General features: G+C 39.5%; 1 protein-coding gene across 2 annotated transcripts; it reads left to right on the top strand.

Annotated features, from left to right (window-relative positions):
• The first annotated feature begins 594 nt into the window (after positions 1–594).
• Positions 595–15,575, top strand: rnf5 (ring finger protein 5). Of its 2 annotated transcripts, XM_044335218.1 has the most exons (6): positions 1,496–1,995; positions 9,236–9,254; positions 11,237–11,349; positions 11,460–11,517; positions 11,614–11,725; positions 13,270–15,575. In XM_044335218.1, exons 1-6 carry the CDS (start codon positions 1,754–1,756, stop codon positions 13,386–13,388), a joined length of 663 nt encoding a protein of 220 aa, XP_044191153.1. In that variant the 5' UTR covers positions 1,496–1,753; the 3' UTR covers positions 13,389–15,575. The 2 variants fall into 2 exon arrangements, with proteins under 2 accessions (XP_044191154.1, XP_044191153.1); XM_044335219.1 differs by lacking the exon at positions 11,460–11,517 and having other exon boundaries at positions 595–1,995; positions 11,590–11,725.
• The last annotated feature ends 481 nt before the right edge of the window (positions 15,576–16,056 follow it).

The raw sequence follows: 16,056 nt of genomic DNA, 5'->3' as shown, positions 1-16,056 counted from the left end.
CCGGTTGCGCGGACACTTGTTTGAGTTTGTGTGACGTGTTGTGTGCGTCTTATTCGACAAAAACATTACAACTTTACTGCCAGTTATTGTTTCTAAATAGTAAATATTCTTTGGATTATTTCATGTTTGTGTGTGTTTTTTTTAACTTGGTGTAGAGAGTTTGCTTGCAGCTAATGTAGAGATATGTGTAATATTATGGAAGCCCATTTCTGCCAGGAAAAAAAACAAAACAAAACAACAGACAGAAGGTTATGATAAAGATTTGAAAAGATACTTATGGTAAGTCAAAATAATGAGATTCCAATCAAAAGTTTTGAATTACTAGGTCAAAAATGAGACAGATGAATTGACTGATATAACTTGTGGCTGATATATTGGTATTGGCGTAGACCAAACAGCAATTAGGTTCAACCATGGGCCAGTTTTTTCAGTATTTTTCTTTGGAGGGCCATTAACCGGCACAATGGACATACAAGGCAATATGTTTTATTTATTTTACTTTTCCCATTAGCAAGTGACAGCTAACAGCTTGTTTTAATGCTCATTTGGCTAATTATGACTCATATGTTCTGTGTTGCACTAGACTAATGAAAAAGATTGAGATAATTTTGTCTCTGTGGGTATTACCAGATCCTGATCAGAGTAGGATAAGGAGGACACTACTTCCACTCAGTACATACCCTGAGGTGACATTTTTTTAATAACCATGATGTTTGACTGTCACTGTACAGAATAATGTATGTGCACAGTTTGACACTAGAAGACTGTTTTGACATTCATTTGCTGAAGGGGAAAAGTTTTGTTGCACTCACCATAAATCTGAATCGAATGCATGACATCACAAGTTAGGCAGTCAATTGTGGGCAAAAATGCAAGTTATGTGGGAAGTTGAAACTTTCAGTGCACATTTACTGAAAATTGACTTTTCCGTGAAGTAGTGTCTGGCAGTTAAACGTAAACGAAATTAAAAGTAAGTGCATATTCATAGATTCTGGATTTGGAGGAAGAGGGAATCAATGCGATTTTAAGAATTTGTAAGTAGATTATTAAACTTTTCTTTGTTAAAAAAACTATTCAGACAAATCGTCATTCAAAGCAGAGTATGTCTAAAATTTTATGTAAGTCTGCAGGGTATGCTAATCAAAAATGTTTTTTATATGTTTATGTAAAAACAAAAGAAACGAAAAAAACAATATTGGCTGATATATTGTAATCAGTTTTTCTTCTATCAACACTCAAAATATCAATGTTGGTAATTATATTGTACAATAGGCTACATTCATATAGCTTTAAAAAGCAGGTAAACATTTATTTAACATTTTAAAGTCCTCACTTATGTCAACATATTATTATTTTGACTTACCATACCATTTTTCAAATTTATTGTCAATCGTAACATTTTAATTTTTGTTTGTTACTTTTGTCTTCCATATTTTGTTCATAAATGGATTTTAAACTATTTTATTTTTATTTTTTATTATTACTACTACTACTACTTTCTATATTCATTATTACAAATAAAATTAATTATTTGTTATTATTAATATTAATTTTAGGGGCGGGGTTAATAATCACCCCGCCCCTCGTCTCTTGTTGTTCCCGGAAGCGGAAGTCTCCATTCAGGTAGAGCGACAAGCAGCAGCCTCGGCTTGGTGACACTTGTCGTCGCGTGACTCACGGTTAACGTTAGCACGGGTCGGGCCCGGTGTGGGTTGGGTTGGTACGTTACCTTCCGACTTGTACAGTGAATATTATGGCGGCCACGGATCCCCGGTCCTCGAGTGACGGCGGGCCGGCCAGCAGAGGAGGATTCCCGGCAGGGGAGAGCAGCAACGACCGCGACGGGCCGGGCGGCAGCAGCAGCGGCGGCGGCGGCAGTAGCGGCGGCGGCAGCGGGGAGGGCGAACGGGAGCGGGACCGAGCCACCTTCGAGTGCAACATTTGTTTGGACACTGCCAGAGACGCTGTCATCAGTATGTGCGGCCACTTGTTCTGGTACGAGACGTAGTTTTTGCTATTAGGAGGTGGTTGTTTTTGTTTATCTTCAGCCCACCGGACCGGACTAGTTTTGCCGTTTGTGCGGCCTCTGTTAACCGTTGGGTTGAGTTATTTCACGGCGGAATCACGCCCAGCGACGCCCCGTTTATCAAGAGGTTGCCTCCGCGTCATGTAGGCGATGACAGCGGCCAAGATGGCTTGCTAGACATTACTAAAAGGGGGGGGGGGGGGTTGGTTTGCTGTCAGTGCTGCAGTGAAATGTGGCTGAACTTCAACCCTCAATATAAAACGTGTGTTTACCGTCTGAAGTGCAAACGTGATCCTGATGGCTTTTATAAAGGCTGATGATCACTATTATGCACACGTGATCTGCTCTCTGATCTTGTGAGGAGTTGAGTGGCTCATGCTGATCATAATCATATGGTTTGATCCCGGTCAGAGGTCACAGTTGGCAGCCAGTACCTCATGCATCACACACACACACACACCCTGCTCAGTGTTTCTGTATCTCTGTGGCACATTAACTTTGCTGTTTTAGTTACAAGTGTCTGGTGATCATTTGCAGCTTTGAGATCATTACTGTCACTCACTGCAGCAGCATTGTCCAAGCTGTCAGGTTTACAGTAGAGCTGAAAATTTATGAGTCTGTAGGTAGAAAATGAAATGAAGTCATTTTTTAGGGCAAAAACACCAAATATTCTCCAGATCCAGCGTCTTAAATGTGAGGATTTTCTGCTTTGTGCTGCTGTTAAGTGAATATCTTTTCGTTTTTCCACAGATACTTGTACAAAACAATCTGAAGAAGTCACCTTGGCCTCTTGTAAACTTGTGAAGGGCATTTTCTGACATTTGTTAAGCCCTGATTTGTTCAGCTATTGTCTCATATCTTGTTTTTAATCAAAAAAACTTGCGTAAGGCTCAACCTTCAGACGGCTTTGTGAGGAAAATGCACACACACACACGCACAGTGTCGTGTGTTTCATTCATGAGTTCTCAGTGTTGACTAATGGCCGCTCTTTGCTTGCAGGTTGAGGCTAATGTGGGATTAGGGCCAAGAGTGTAGGATTGGGGTCAAACCTAAGGGCATTATAACCAGTAGTAAAAGTCAGAAATGTTTACCTGCTGTGGAAACACCACTTTGTTGTTCTGGTCGATGAGGTGATGCCACATGTGTTGTGGCAACAGAACCGGAGGTGGAGTTTGAGGAAGTAAACAGTGATCTGTTTGTGATTACAGAGTTTATCTCCACTCCAGTTGAAAGTATACACGCAGCAGAGAAACCTTTTGATGCAAACACACCAAAGAAGCCAACAGAGCATCTTTAGTTGCCTATCAAGTACAAGATATCACATACTTTGAAATAAAGGATAAAGCTGGCGATTTTCTATGTTTTTACAATTGTCAACAAATCTCATGTGCAGAGCCAAACCAACAACATCCTACTTACAAGTGTGTGTCTGATAAATCGTATTCCTGTGTGTCGTAGAGCTACGTTGTTGTGCAAAAACGATTTAAAAAAAAATATATCTAAGTCACATGTTCTTAAAATTTTGATTTAACTTCTTCAATATATATAAACATAATGAAATACAAGATCACTTATTACAGTAAATCAATTATAAATGAGGAACAGTACAAACAGACAAAACAAATCTGGGTATCAATAAATACCTCATAAATGGGGTAGCACATTTTCCTTTAAAAAAAATAAATAAATAAAAAATTGTAGGAATATTTACTTTACAGTTTTGTCTGACTTCCAGCAGCGGAGAACAATCTTTAATTCTGCCAGTACAAGTCTAAGGTTCTGTTTGGATACACCTGCTGGTTGGAGAGACTGGTTTCCTAATAAGAACAGCTGGGGAGATTCTGGCAACCAGTACTTTCTAATTAGTTGTTTCCAAGAAGGAGAAGCAAAAGAACATTCTCACATTAAAATGAAGAAAAGTACCCGTTTCATTTTTACACTTCTAGCAATAATTGTCATCCATGAGTCCTGTTTTTTAAGTTTAGCTGGTGTATAATAATACATGTGGAGGATTTTGTCATGTATACATTTGTACACTGCTTCTCTAACTGACCACCCGATATCAGCCAGTACTGAAGTCCTTTGAGAAATTTATAATGTCCAAAGTACAAGAAGCTGTGATACACACACAATACTTCAGCAGGATTGCAAAAATGCTTGTAAAAATACAGAAAATCACCAGTCATAGGAACCTCAAATTACCAGCACAGGAATCAAATCCAGCCCGCGAGACATGTCATTACACCCAGCCTGCAAATTAATTACTTATTTTGTCTTTTATTTAAAATAATAATTAGAATTTCTGGCAAGGCTGCAAAAACTGAAGCATAAATACCGTCTCTTTATTTCACCAATTTAAGCTATGACTAGCGGCAACGTTTCAGACGCCTAAATGTCTCTTTAAATCTAAAATAAAGGTTGACCTGGAGGACAGGACAGGTTCAAGACATTTATTTTAACAGTTTAATGTGACTGTTTTCCGTCTCATCTGCATGGAGAAAGTTGCCTTTTTTTTAAAGGAACACAAGCTGCATTTCTCTAGTAAACATGCAGAGCAGCATGCTAGGTGTTAAAAAATATTAACAATACAGTTTAGTACTCTTGCGGCCTCCGTAGAACATCTTGCCCAGGGGCCCCTGGGTAAATTTGACTTTGACGCCTGTCACTGTGTGAAGTCTGGAACAATCCCATTTTTAATAAGGAGTAGTGCAGTAATCTTAGTATTGACTGTTTTACACTTGAAGCAGATTTGTTGTTTTTTTTTTGGTTAAGACGTCTTACAGTAACAGGTGCAGCTGCTATGCAACCATGAACTGAAGATCCGGTGTTATGGGCTGATGTAACTTGGTTGCCATGTTACCCCCCTCACCCCCCTCTCTTTCAGTTTCTGTGTAATGTGATGAAACTGTGATGATGAAACTATCAGCAAGGAACAAAGATGCTGATGTCAGTTCACCTGCTGCACCTTTATAATCAGGAGTTAATAGTCTTATTTCTATTAGAAGAAAAAAAAATGTAGTTAATGTCAGATTCTGTCAGTGTGAGTTCAGCTTCTCACGCTGCGACTGTCCAGCTGTACATAAAACAACCGGACATTTGACTTTGACACAGTTTATGGCTTTGTTTATTGCCAGCTATTCTGGCATTTCTCCCATTAGTTCAGCTGCAGGAAAAAAAAAACCCAACAAAAAACGCTGCTGTTGCCAAAATCGCTCACGATTTTAAAACTGGGTTAGTTCAACAGAATTGTTTTGTTGAAGTGCACAGTTGTCACTTTTCTAGCATCAGAAACTCTCGCTGTTTTATCTTATAACTTGTGTTTTAGTTTTTAAAAGTTAAAGCAGCTGAAGTAAACTGAGAAAGCAGCCCTACATAACCTGAGCTTACAGTGCAGACCGGTCCAGAGAGATGATTCATGTCAAAGAGACATTTATGTCACTTTAATACTTTGAGGTTAATGAGCAAGTGACATCTTTACGATCCCCGAGCGAGACTCGACTCGAGTAGACTCGTCTGTGTCATCGTGAGAGATGTGAGCGGCTCAGACAAAGTGTTTGCATATGTAAAGTCTACAAGATATTTAAATAAGTTAACCTTGAAGCCCGACACACAAAGTGCTTTAAATATCAGATAGATAACTCAGCGTTTTAACGTCTTGGCCGCAGTTAACCAGACAAACGTCGACATTTAAACATGGAAGTTGATTTGTGATCTTGGGATTAATATGTATGACACTTTTTGGAGCTTTCAACTTGGATTTACTGATTTATCTGGCATTTATTTTCCCAATTAAACTGACTGTTTATTCTATAAAATGTCAGAAAAATGTCAAATTACAAACACTCCAAAACCTCCAAAAAGAAAATCAGCAAATTCTCACAAAGCTGGAACTAAAATCTTTGTTCATTTAGCCTTATTTGCTTTTTTTTGTTTCATCTCTACCTTTTAACCACATCTCACACTCTTCATCAGTGAAGACACAGAGACCCAGAACTGAGAAAGAAAGGGTTATGATTTCGCCCCTCTAGTTATTACATGACTGATGTTTCACATTCGGGTCACGTGATGACACCTGAGCCGGCTCCATTCACTGATGAACACTGTGACATGCGATTGAAAGCTCAGAGAAAGCCAGTAAATGGATCTGAGTTGAGATTATTTTGTCACATATACTTCTAACCTGCGTATAGTTTTCCAGGAATAAGCTTATATGTCGTACAGCAGAAGTTCACAACCCTTTTACCGTCTGACAGAAACTCACAGGTGTGTCAGAGGAGCTCAGGAACATTTCTTCAACATCATCCATCATGTTCCAAATGTGATCTTTCTCATTTTTCAACTAGATATTTAAAAGCGGATCTTGTTAGAACTCATTTTTCATTCATGATAGAGTGATCCTGGGATTGTCTATGTTTAGGCTTTGTGTCTTTTTTCGTCCAGTAGGTTTGGTCAAGTTTGCATTTATGCTTCTTCCATCTGTAGTGGCAGAAACTGCATATTTCAACCATTTATTTTAGCCATCTATTTCGACTCCTCGGCTTACTTGCCAGCTACTTCTCATGCACGCTCAACCTCATTATGTGGCGTTACGACTTATTCAAGCTGGTGGCAGGCGTGTCCTTGTTTTCTCGGCTTATTGTAGCCGGTAGGTTGTTGATTGTTGTGACAATGAATACACTAAAGATCAACCTCACACCGATTTGTAATCCTCTTCCTCTGCGTGATGATTTGTTTAGAGGAAGTGAACAGAGAAAAAAACACTTACGCTGTGCTTTAACCACACAAAGAGAAGTAGACAAGATTTCTGACATAACTTCACCTACTTACAAAGTGCATGAAGAAAGAAAATAGTCTTAAACTCACAATAAGTTTGTCTTTTTAGTGATGATGGAGTTCTGACACTTTAAAACCACCTGAAAACAGTCAAGTGGACATTAAGTTACATACCTTACTCTTCTTTTGCTGCTGTCTATTTCTGTAAACACATGATTAAGATCAGAAGGGACTAACTGGACAATAATCTTATCCCAGTTCTAATTTAACGGTATGAAAGAGAGACTGCATCCGTTCAATGGCTCAGGTGGGAGTGTGTGATACTCTCAGGAGGCACACACACTCCACAATCAGGCTTCACTGAGCCACTTATTGGAAATTAAGCGGTTATTTTCAGGTCACAAGAGCTCGGCTATACGTGTGGCCACACGTTAAATCGCAGCTGAATGGGTTGTTATGTTAACGTAGGCCTTATGCTTTGTTCAGCTGTTTGCATCCAAAGGAATGCCATTCTCAGCAGCAATCTGATAGCCGGTATTACACTAATACTGCCACACAGCGAGCCGTGCTGCGAGCCCTGAAATGTGTGTGTGTGTGTGTGTGTGTGTGTGTGTACAGTAAAAGCCTGCAGATTGACACACGGTCATGTTTTGCTTCGTGGTTTGTTCGGTTCAGCTAGTTATTTTGTTCACGTTCATGACGAGTCGTTTGTTTAGACCCACCTGAGGCGTTGAGGTTTTGAATGTTTTGTGGTTGTGAAGTGCTGAAGGTTTTTAAAAAACAAGTCCTGCCTGTTCGTCCGCATGATCTCTGGTACTTTGTAGTTAATGTTTACCTCACGAGGAATTTTCAACAGAGGCATATAGAAAGATTCAGAACGTGGTAAAGACACTTAATAGGAAAATGCAGCCTGACATTTCTCAGTTTCTCAAAAAACAATGACATAAAATTCTTATCTGAGGTTATGAAAGTGCTCTGCTTGTTTTCTGGAAATACTGAACTGAGAGTTATGTTTTTATCGAGTGGCAGAAGTGAAGTCTACCTGCTCTAAATGAAGTCATAAAATGAATTGAGATTTAATTTACATTTAATTTATAAGACACTACAGGCTACGGTGGTAAAATTCAAAAAGATTTTCAAAGCAGACATCAATCTGAATATCAAACATTCATATAGTATAAAAGCATCATTTATGGTGAAAATGATCCATTAATAATTAGCAAACATCAACTGTATTTTATAGTTTATTCACTATTTTTAAAAACACATAGTTCCAGTAGTCAGAGCCGATGAATGAACTCTTTGCCCACAGAACATTTAAAATGATAAACCAACTGAAAAGCAGTTATCAATCAATTCTGCTGATTGTCACTTTGTTCAAAAGCTGTGTTACCTGTCTGTAACTTATATGCTGTATTTATAATGATATTGTGAAAATATATCATATCATATAAAGCCAGTGTTGGAATTAAAGCTGAAACAATAAATAAAAAAAAAAATCAATTGGTTGATTGACAAAAATTAATTGTGATAATTGATTAATCATTTGTTTTTTTCTGTTATTTATTGTTGCAAACTGAATATCTCAAGACAAAACGAGACATTTCAAGATGTCACTTTTCTCTGAGTAATTGTAACATTTTAAACTATTTTCTCACATTTTATAGATGAAACAAGAACCATAATTGATTCATTATGAAATCAGTCGGTAGATTAATGGAAATAATTGTTAATTGCAGCTCCAGTTTTAGACTGTTGTTCAGACAAAACAAGCACATCATCCTTCTGCTGGGAAACTGTGATGGACATTTCTATTTATCTTCTGACATTAATAGACCAAAAGGAAACCAAGTCATTTCCAGATTAATTGATAATGAAAATAATTGTTGGTTGCAGCTCTTGTAGCAGATGCTGAAGGCAGCTCTGGTCAGTTAGTTAAAGATTTATTCAGAGAATTACAGGTTATAGAAATATAGAAATATTCTGTTGAAAAAGCTTCAGTGTTTTTGTTGCTAACTGACGAGGCGTCTCCCCAACCCTGCATCCTGCACTCCCACGATGCAGCAGCGGGTCGGCCACACCAGCAGCAGCTGCTCAGGCAAAACTCTGCTAACCGTTGACAACAGATGGAGACAATTAATACTAACGACGGGGAGCACGGACGAGTTTAATTAGCCACCTCGTTAGGAACAGGTTTCTCTCGCCAGGTGGATATTCACTGACACCAAAGGATATCTGACCATTAGTTTCACCAAAACCAGAAGTCTTAATGTTTTATTATATCCACTGAGATCCAGGTGATATTTATTCATATAATAAATTGACTCCAGGAATGTTGGCGCTGTTATTGAAGCAAGACGTTGACATTTTAAGAGAAAGGAGCTTTTGTGAGAATGCAAATTAATCTTTTTTTTCCTTCTCTCTCTCTCTCTACAGCTGGCCCTGTCTTCATCAAGTAAGTATTTCCTCTACCTTTCCATCTTTTGTTCTGTAACCTTTGTTAAAGGCTCTGCACACACACACACACACACACACACAGGTGTTTTCAATATTCTGATTGACTAGGTTGAAACTGGATGAAGCTCTCTTGGGAATTATTAAACCTCGTGTACCAATAAAAGGTTCAGTCAAGTGCTGAAAGAATTAGATGGTTGACAGAAAATTGGTCAACAACAAAACTGATTAGCTGATTGTTTATTTAAAAATGAAAATAATTGAAATGTGACAAATATTCACAGGGTATCAGCTCTGCTGCTTTTTGTAGGTTGAGTACATTTGGAGTTTTTGGTCTGTTGAACAAGAAAAATAAGAAGTTTCAAGGCATCAAATTTGGTTGTTTGCATTTTTCTACTTTCTGACTTTTTATGTAGATGATTGATTAAAAAAAGGAGATTAACTATGAATGAAAATAGAGTCCATATGTCCACGTGACTGATGAATTCAAGCTCTGACCGGCTCTGGCAGTTTCCGTAGGTTAAAGTTTACCTTTGTGGAACTCTGACCTGCAAATTTGCACAGTCGGACAATAGAAACAGTGTTGAAGAATAACGTGTCTTGTGTTTAGTGTTGTGTTTATGGCGGAGTCATCAGTCACCAGAGCAGAGTCTCATCACAGTATTTTATTATAGTGTGATGAGACACTATAACTATAATATTTTACAACACTATCAGACTGTGAAAAAGCTGCACATCACATCAGGTTTTGGTGCATAATGCACATGTTGTGGTCTGTCTGAGCTTTAAAGGGGACAAAACTTGATGTGAACGTCCAGTGCCAGTCAAGTTTGGATGTAAGTATGTAAAAATACTTCCTGAAAGTCAAAAGCTCACGTTTCAACCTGATCTGAACGCTCCGTTTGCAATGTTACCTCTACTTACCCATTGAACTGACGTCAGATTGTTCGCACATGCTCACAAACCCTCTATTCTGTAGCTGTTCGTCGGGTTGTTCGCGTTGTCCATTCGCATATTTCAGATCAGATTCAGGCTCAAACATGTACGGATGTATTTGAGAGGTTTATATTTTGAGTAAAGAATGAGAAAAATAAGTGAAATCCTACTACTACTGTTTGTTTACGATTCACTGGGAGCTAACCAATCAGAACAGAGTGGGCTCATCGGGAGGCGGGCCTTAAAGAGACAGGAGCTAAAACTGCCTGTTTCAGACAGAGGCTGAACTGAGGGGTTGCATAAAGAGCCAGTATAAGATAAATACAGAGTTTTTCAAACTGTAAATCATGCAAAGACATTCCAATAGAGCCCCAGAATATAATAAACAGTAGTCTGAACAGCACAGTCAGAGAGATGTCAATCAAGCAGCGTCTGTTACACACCCACCCGCAGTCCTAATCAGGCAGAATAGACAAAAACACTAGTGGGAGCAGACTATTACTGAGTGGTGTCTTTAACAAAGCCTCTGGCACACAGCAGGTTAACCTACATGTACATGTAATGTAACCTCACTACACCTGTCAGTTGACTTAGTGCAGCTTAAACATGCTTATGCACTTAATGCTGCTCACCTCCTTATATAGAGCTGTACATCGCTCTCAGTGTAGCAGCATAAGCACTTTACAGATCCAGGGCTGCAACTAATGATTCGTTTCATTATCGATTAATCTGCCAATTATTTTCTTGATTAATTGTCTACAAAATGTCAGAAAATAGAGAAAAATGCACGTTTTTTTAAAGCTCAGATGTCTTCAAATATGCTGTTTTGTCCGATCGACAGTCCAAAGTCTAAACATTTTTGGGTTGTGGACTGTTGGTCGGGACAAAGCGAGACATTTGAGGACGTCGTCTTGGGCTTTAGGAAACAGTGATCGACATGTTACAGTAAAGCTTGTTCTCCTCAGGAGTACAGTAGTAGAACAGTGTTCATCTGACCTGTATTATAAATATTTTGACACATGTTTCTCCCTCTGCTGCTGCGCTCAGTGGTTGGAGACGCGGCCCAGCAGGCAGCAGTGTCCTGTCTGTAAAGCAGGCATCAGCAGAGAGAAAGTCATCCCACTGTATGGCAGAGGGAGCTCCAGCCAAGAGGACCCCAGGTACGCTGTGTGTTTGCATCTGTGTGTGTGTGTGTGTGTGTATTTTGCATGATAGTTGGTGGTTAGCATTCGTGGTTGCCTTATGAGCGACTGTTTCTGTTGCCGTTCAGGTTGAAAACTCCACCTCGGCCTCAGGGACAGAGAACAGAGCCAGAGAGTCGAGGCGGGGTGAGTCGGTTTATATACACACACACATTTCTCTTCGCTCATGAGTCCCGATATTTTCTTATCTAATTTAAGACTTCATCTCTGGATTCTGCACAGATGTTCCAGGGTTTCGGCGACACCGGCTTTCACATGTCGTTTGGAATCGGTGCTTTCCCCTTCGGCTTCTTCACCACAGTCTTCAACACCAACGACCCCTTTCACAGAGCAGGTAAATGCACAAAAAAAGACACAAACCTTTCCAAAGACAGGTGGTGACATTCATAGGGAGGATTCATACCATGCATGAGAATGTTTTCTATATATGTTAAACATAATGCTTTATATATGTGTAAATGGTGTAAAAATCATTTGGTGTATATATAGATGGGTGACAAATTAAAGGAAAAACTTGAATAAATGAGTGAAGAAACATAATGAATGCAGATGCTTCTATACAGGTGAGGCAATTAACATCCAATCATGCTCTGTGGCATGTATAAAAAATGCTGAACAGGCCCAGTTAATGATTATGTATCAAGATGGCAAGAGGAAAAGATCTTTTGAAAGAGGTGTCATTGTTGGGGCACGGATGGCAGGATAGTGGATAGTGTTTCAATAGGAGCAGTGACTAAAGTGGCATCTGCACTTAGATCTGTGGGAAAGACATCAGTAAATAGGGTTGGAAATTGTGGTTGACAGCGCACGTTCAATAACCGTGATGCTCGTGCATTAGTGCGACATGTAAGGAAAAACAGAAGAGCAACTCTTCCTCAGGTGACTGAGAATGTCAGTGCAGGATGTAATCAGACCGGCAGCAAGAACAGTCTGTTGACAATTATGCGGAGAGGGATGTTATAGTAGAGTTGCAGTGCATAAACCCCTCATTACAAAGATGAATGCACATTTGAGAGTTCAGTGGTGCAGAAAGCACAGACACTGGTCTACAGAGATGTGGAAACAAGTGATACGGTCAGATGAATCATCCTTCACTATATTCTCAACAAGTGTGCATGTGTGGCGTCCACTAAGAGAACAGTATAGGTCTGAATGCTTGACCCCTACAGTGAGGGGATCCGGTGGTTCTGTTATGCTTTGGGGGACATTTTGCTGGCATTCATTTTAGAGGTTCAGAGGGAAAGGTCACTGCAAATCAATACAGAGAGTGATCATCTTTATCCTGTGATGAAACATTTCTATCCTGATGGGAGTGGTCTCTTCTACGATGACAATGGCCCAATTCACAGGGCATAAGAGGTCACTGAATGATGTGAGTCATATGCTATGACCTTCACAGTCACAAGATCTCAACCCAGATGAACACTTACATGTTAGACAGTGCTCTCCACCCCTATCATCAAAGATATAGAGTTCAGAGACTTGTAGAATCAATGTCAAGGTGCTTTGTACACCTTACTAAGACACTTTATGTTGGTTTTTCCTTAAATTTGTCAATCATCTGTATGTTTTTATATTTTTTTTATGGACTGGAATAAACTAATGAAATTACATGACATGAAAACACTACTTAACTCAAGATGGTGATCATGTACAGAAAAGGTATAGATACCAAAATATTCCAAAAAAGAGCGTTTACATGAAATATTATCATTCTGATTATCAGTTGGGTTAAAATTCTCCATTTAATCTCAGCTGTTGCCTTAAAGCAACATAATTAGAGTGAGGATGCAGACACACTTCCCCCCCGAGACACTGCAGTAATGACCTTTTACCACCCGTTCTCCCCCTCTCCCTTCCTCCCTCCCTCTCTCTCAGACCAGTATGCAGGTGATCACCAAGGCAACGGTAACCTCAACAACGGCAATAACAACTGGCAAGACTCCCTCTTCCTGTTCGTGGCTATCTTCTTCTTCTTCTGGCTGCTGAGCGTGTGACGGAGAGGACGACAGCACGGGAGATAAACGGATGGATAAACGAGAGGGGATCGATGACCGAGAGGGAGGAGCGCAAATTTTAAAAAAAACAAACAAACAAACAAAAAAAACAACAAAAAAACACCTCACACACACACTTAACTTGAGCCACAGACACACACTCATGTTACATTTCCAGGCAGGTACTAACTTGGGAGAGCGGAGCTGTTGCGTTTGATCCCAAAACGAGAAATACAGGAATTCAGCAGATTTACTTTAGGATAGTTCGCCCCCACCCTCCTGCTTCCTTGTTTTTGTTTATGCAAGAAACACTCACTGAAAAGAAGTGTTGTGCAACCCCCACCCACCCCAAAAAAAAGAGTCATGTTAGCCCTCCCTCTCTACATACACCTGTAGATATATGCACACACAAAATAAAAGGTGGACACTACATTTTAAAAAAGGGGCTTTTTTTTTTTAGGGGATCAGACGAGACAGTATTATGTGTTCAGGGTGAGCTATATATTTTTCAGCGTCTCAGTGTTGAGCGCTGCACTCTGAGAAGAGGATAATTCAGGGCAGTGACTAATTCTGTTTTGGTTTTTCACATCCTCCCTGAAGAAGTCACTGGTTTACTCCTTATATAGAGAGGTGGAGGCATGTTGTGGAAAGTAAGAGGGAGGGAAATGAGGTCATTTTTCTCCTCTAAAAAAGGCCAAAGAGTAGCAGATCAGTCATGTACGCCGTCACACGTTTGAGGGAGGCGGGGGTGGGGGGAGGGTCCTGTTTACAGTTTCCTGGTGAAATGAACAAATACTCCTTGATACGCGTCTTAAAAAAAAACAGAAGGACAGATAGAAATAGCACAGATGGATGCATTTAATATACATTTGTCTTAACAAAAAAAAACTGCCATTGCACTGTGAAGTCATTTGACCTGTCCTATAATGATCCAGACTGGAGTGTGTGCTTGTGTTGAGTCACTTGTTTGCTTCTTCCCCCCGCCCCCCGCCCCACCGCCTCCCTCCTCCACAGTCGTCTGTGAAACAAAAGCTGAACCTCACAGGAGATAACGCTGGCGGGATGCACCGTTAAAGGGCCAGTTTTGGGAGATTTTTTTTTTTTTTTTTGTATCAAACACGAGCAACTTGAGAGAGTAATTTGACGTACAGTTTGTTAATTACAGAGCAAATTGTCAAGAGAGAAAAGCTCTGGCTTTTGGTAAAAGCAGCCAGACGAGACACAGTACAAGGAGAGGTGACGCGGCGCGACGAGTCAGGAGAATCCTCCCAGTTAGTCATGGAGGTCAAAAGGTCAGCACACTAAAAATCTACAGTTCAGTGAACTGTGCTACAGTGTGATATAAAATATAAAATCACACACACACACTCTTTCTGTCACAGTTGATTTTTTTTTTTTTTTCTGACTGTATATGTCTGTGTGTCAGAGTGAGTGTGTATACAGTATATATTTGTATATATGAATATTGTAAATGCTGTTTTTACGTGTTTCTGAATGGATGACCAGCCATAGAGAGCGAGAGAGAGGACGAGGCAGTGCGAGTAGGCCTCGAGATGCTTTTGTAAAGCGAGCAATGATCTGGGTCCTGGTTTTCATAAATTGTGCTGAACTCCTTTTTTTTTTTGTTTTACTTTAAAAAAAAAAAAAAAAGAAAAAAAAAGGCTTGCAGCCCAAGTTCATAACTCTTCTGCCAATGTCTCCCATAAAGTTAAATAAATGTCAAGAGAGCATAAAAAAAAAAAAGTTTGTTCTTCCCTGCTAATGTGATTTGATATGAGAATATGTACGATTCAGCTCATGTAACACACACACGTGCATGTTAAAAGATCTCACATCTGTTTTATGGAGTTGAACTAAAACTAAACGCACCATCTTAATATGTAATAACTGTTGTCTTTGAGATTCTCAACTGGAAAACTAAATCTAGTGAATCGGGTATTTAGCACTTTAACATTCACACCAGGCTCAGAGATAACTCAAAGTCCTCTGTGGGTTGGACAGGATGGCTGCTGGGGCTCATCATTTATTGCATACGTGTGTCTGTTCAAGCTACACTTTGTATTATGAGGCTTATGTGACACTAAAACAGGTGATGGAAGTCACTATTACGAGTCTTCTGACAGACTAAAACCTGGAGACATTGTGCAAAAACCAAATGGTCTAGGAGATTAAAACTTGATTAAAGCATTGACTTGTTTTGTGTTGTCATTGGTTACATCTTTGATAAACACCACATTGATAACGACACCAAAGATAAACCAGAAGGTTAAGGAATTCCTCAGATAGATAATTATTAATTGGAAACCTTTAATCTGATTAACGACCTCAAATGCCTTCACAAGTTTACATACAATCATTAACATCAGGGTGTTGTTTTTTTCTAATTGCTTTATATGCATTTCAGTGACTTGTGTGATGTAATAGTTTCTACACATAGACCAGGACATGTGATGAGATCACATGATGTTACGCCTGACTTCAGAGTCGCTGAAGGCTTTGAGGACATACAAGGAATCAGTCAATCAGGCTTTTCTGCATATTGATGTTATCATGAGAGGTTTTGTGTATTTGCCTGAAAGTGAATGTTTAGAATCAATCAGCTATGGAGTACTGCAAATAGTTTTTTTGCAACAGTGCAGTAAATAGATTATTATAACGCGTGATTGGG

The sequence above is a fragment of the Thunnus albacares genome, chromosome 19, assembly GCF_914725855.1.
Source record: "Thunnus albacares chromosome 19, fThuAlb1.1, whole genome shotgun sequence".
In the NCBI taxonomy this organism is placed as follows: domain Eukaryota; kingdom Metazoa; phylum Chordata; class Actinopteri; order Scombriformes; family Scombridae; genus Thunnus; species Thunnus albacares.
The sequence above is the reverse complement of the archived record's forward strand: the minus strand, read 5'-3'. Positions and strand labels throughout refer to the sequence as shown.

What these genes read in the sequence shown, in the direction of transcription:
- rnf5 (XM_044335218.1), top strand. Translation starts at nt 1,754, where the DNA reads ATGGCGGCCACGGATCCCCGGTCCTCGAGTGACGGCGGGCCGGCCAGC. An exon ending in TCCAGCCAAGAGGACCCCAG is followed by an intron (nt 11,350 to 11,459) that starts GTACGCTGTGTG and finishes GTTGCCGTTCAG; the next exon opens with GTTGAAAACTCCACCTCGGC. An exon ending in AGCCAGAGAGTCGAGGCGGG is followed by an intron (nt 11,518 to 11,613) that starts GTGAGTCGGTTT and finishes GATTCTGCACAG; the next exon opens with ATGTTCCAGGGTTTCGGCGA.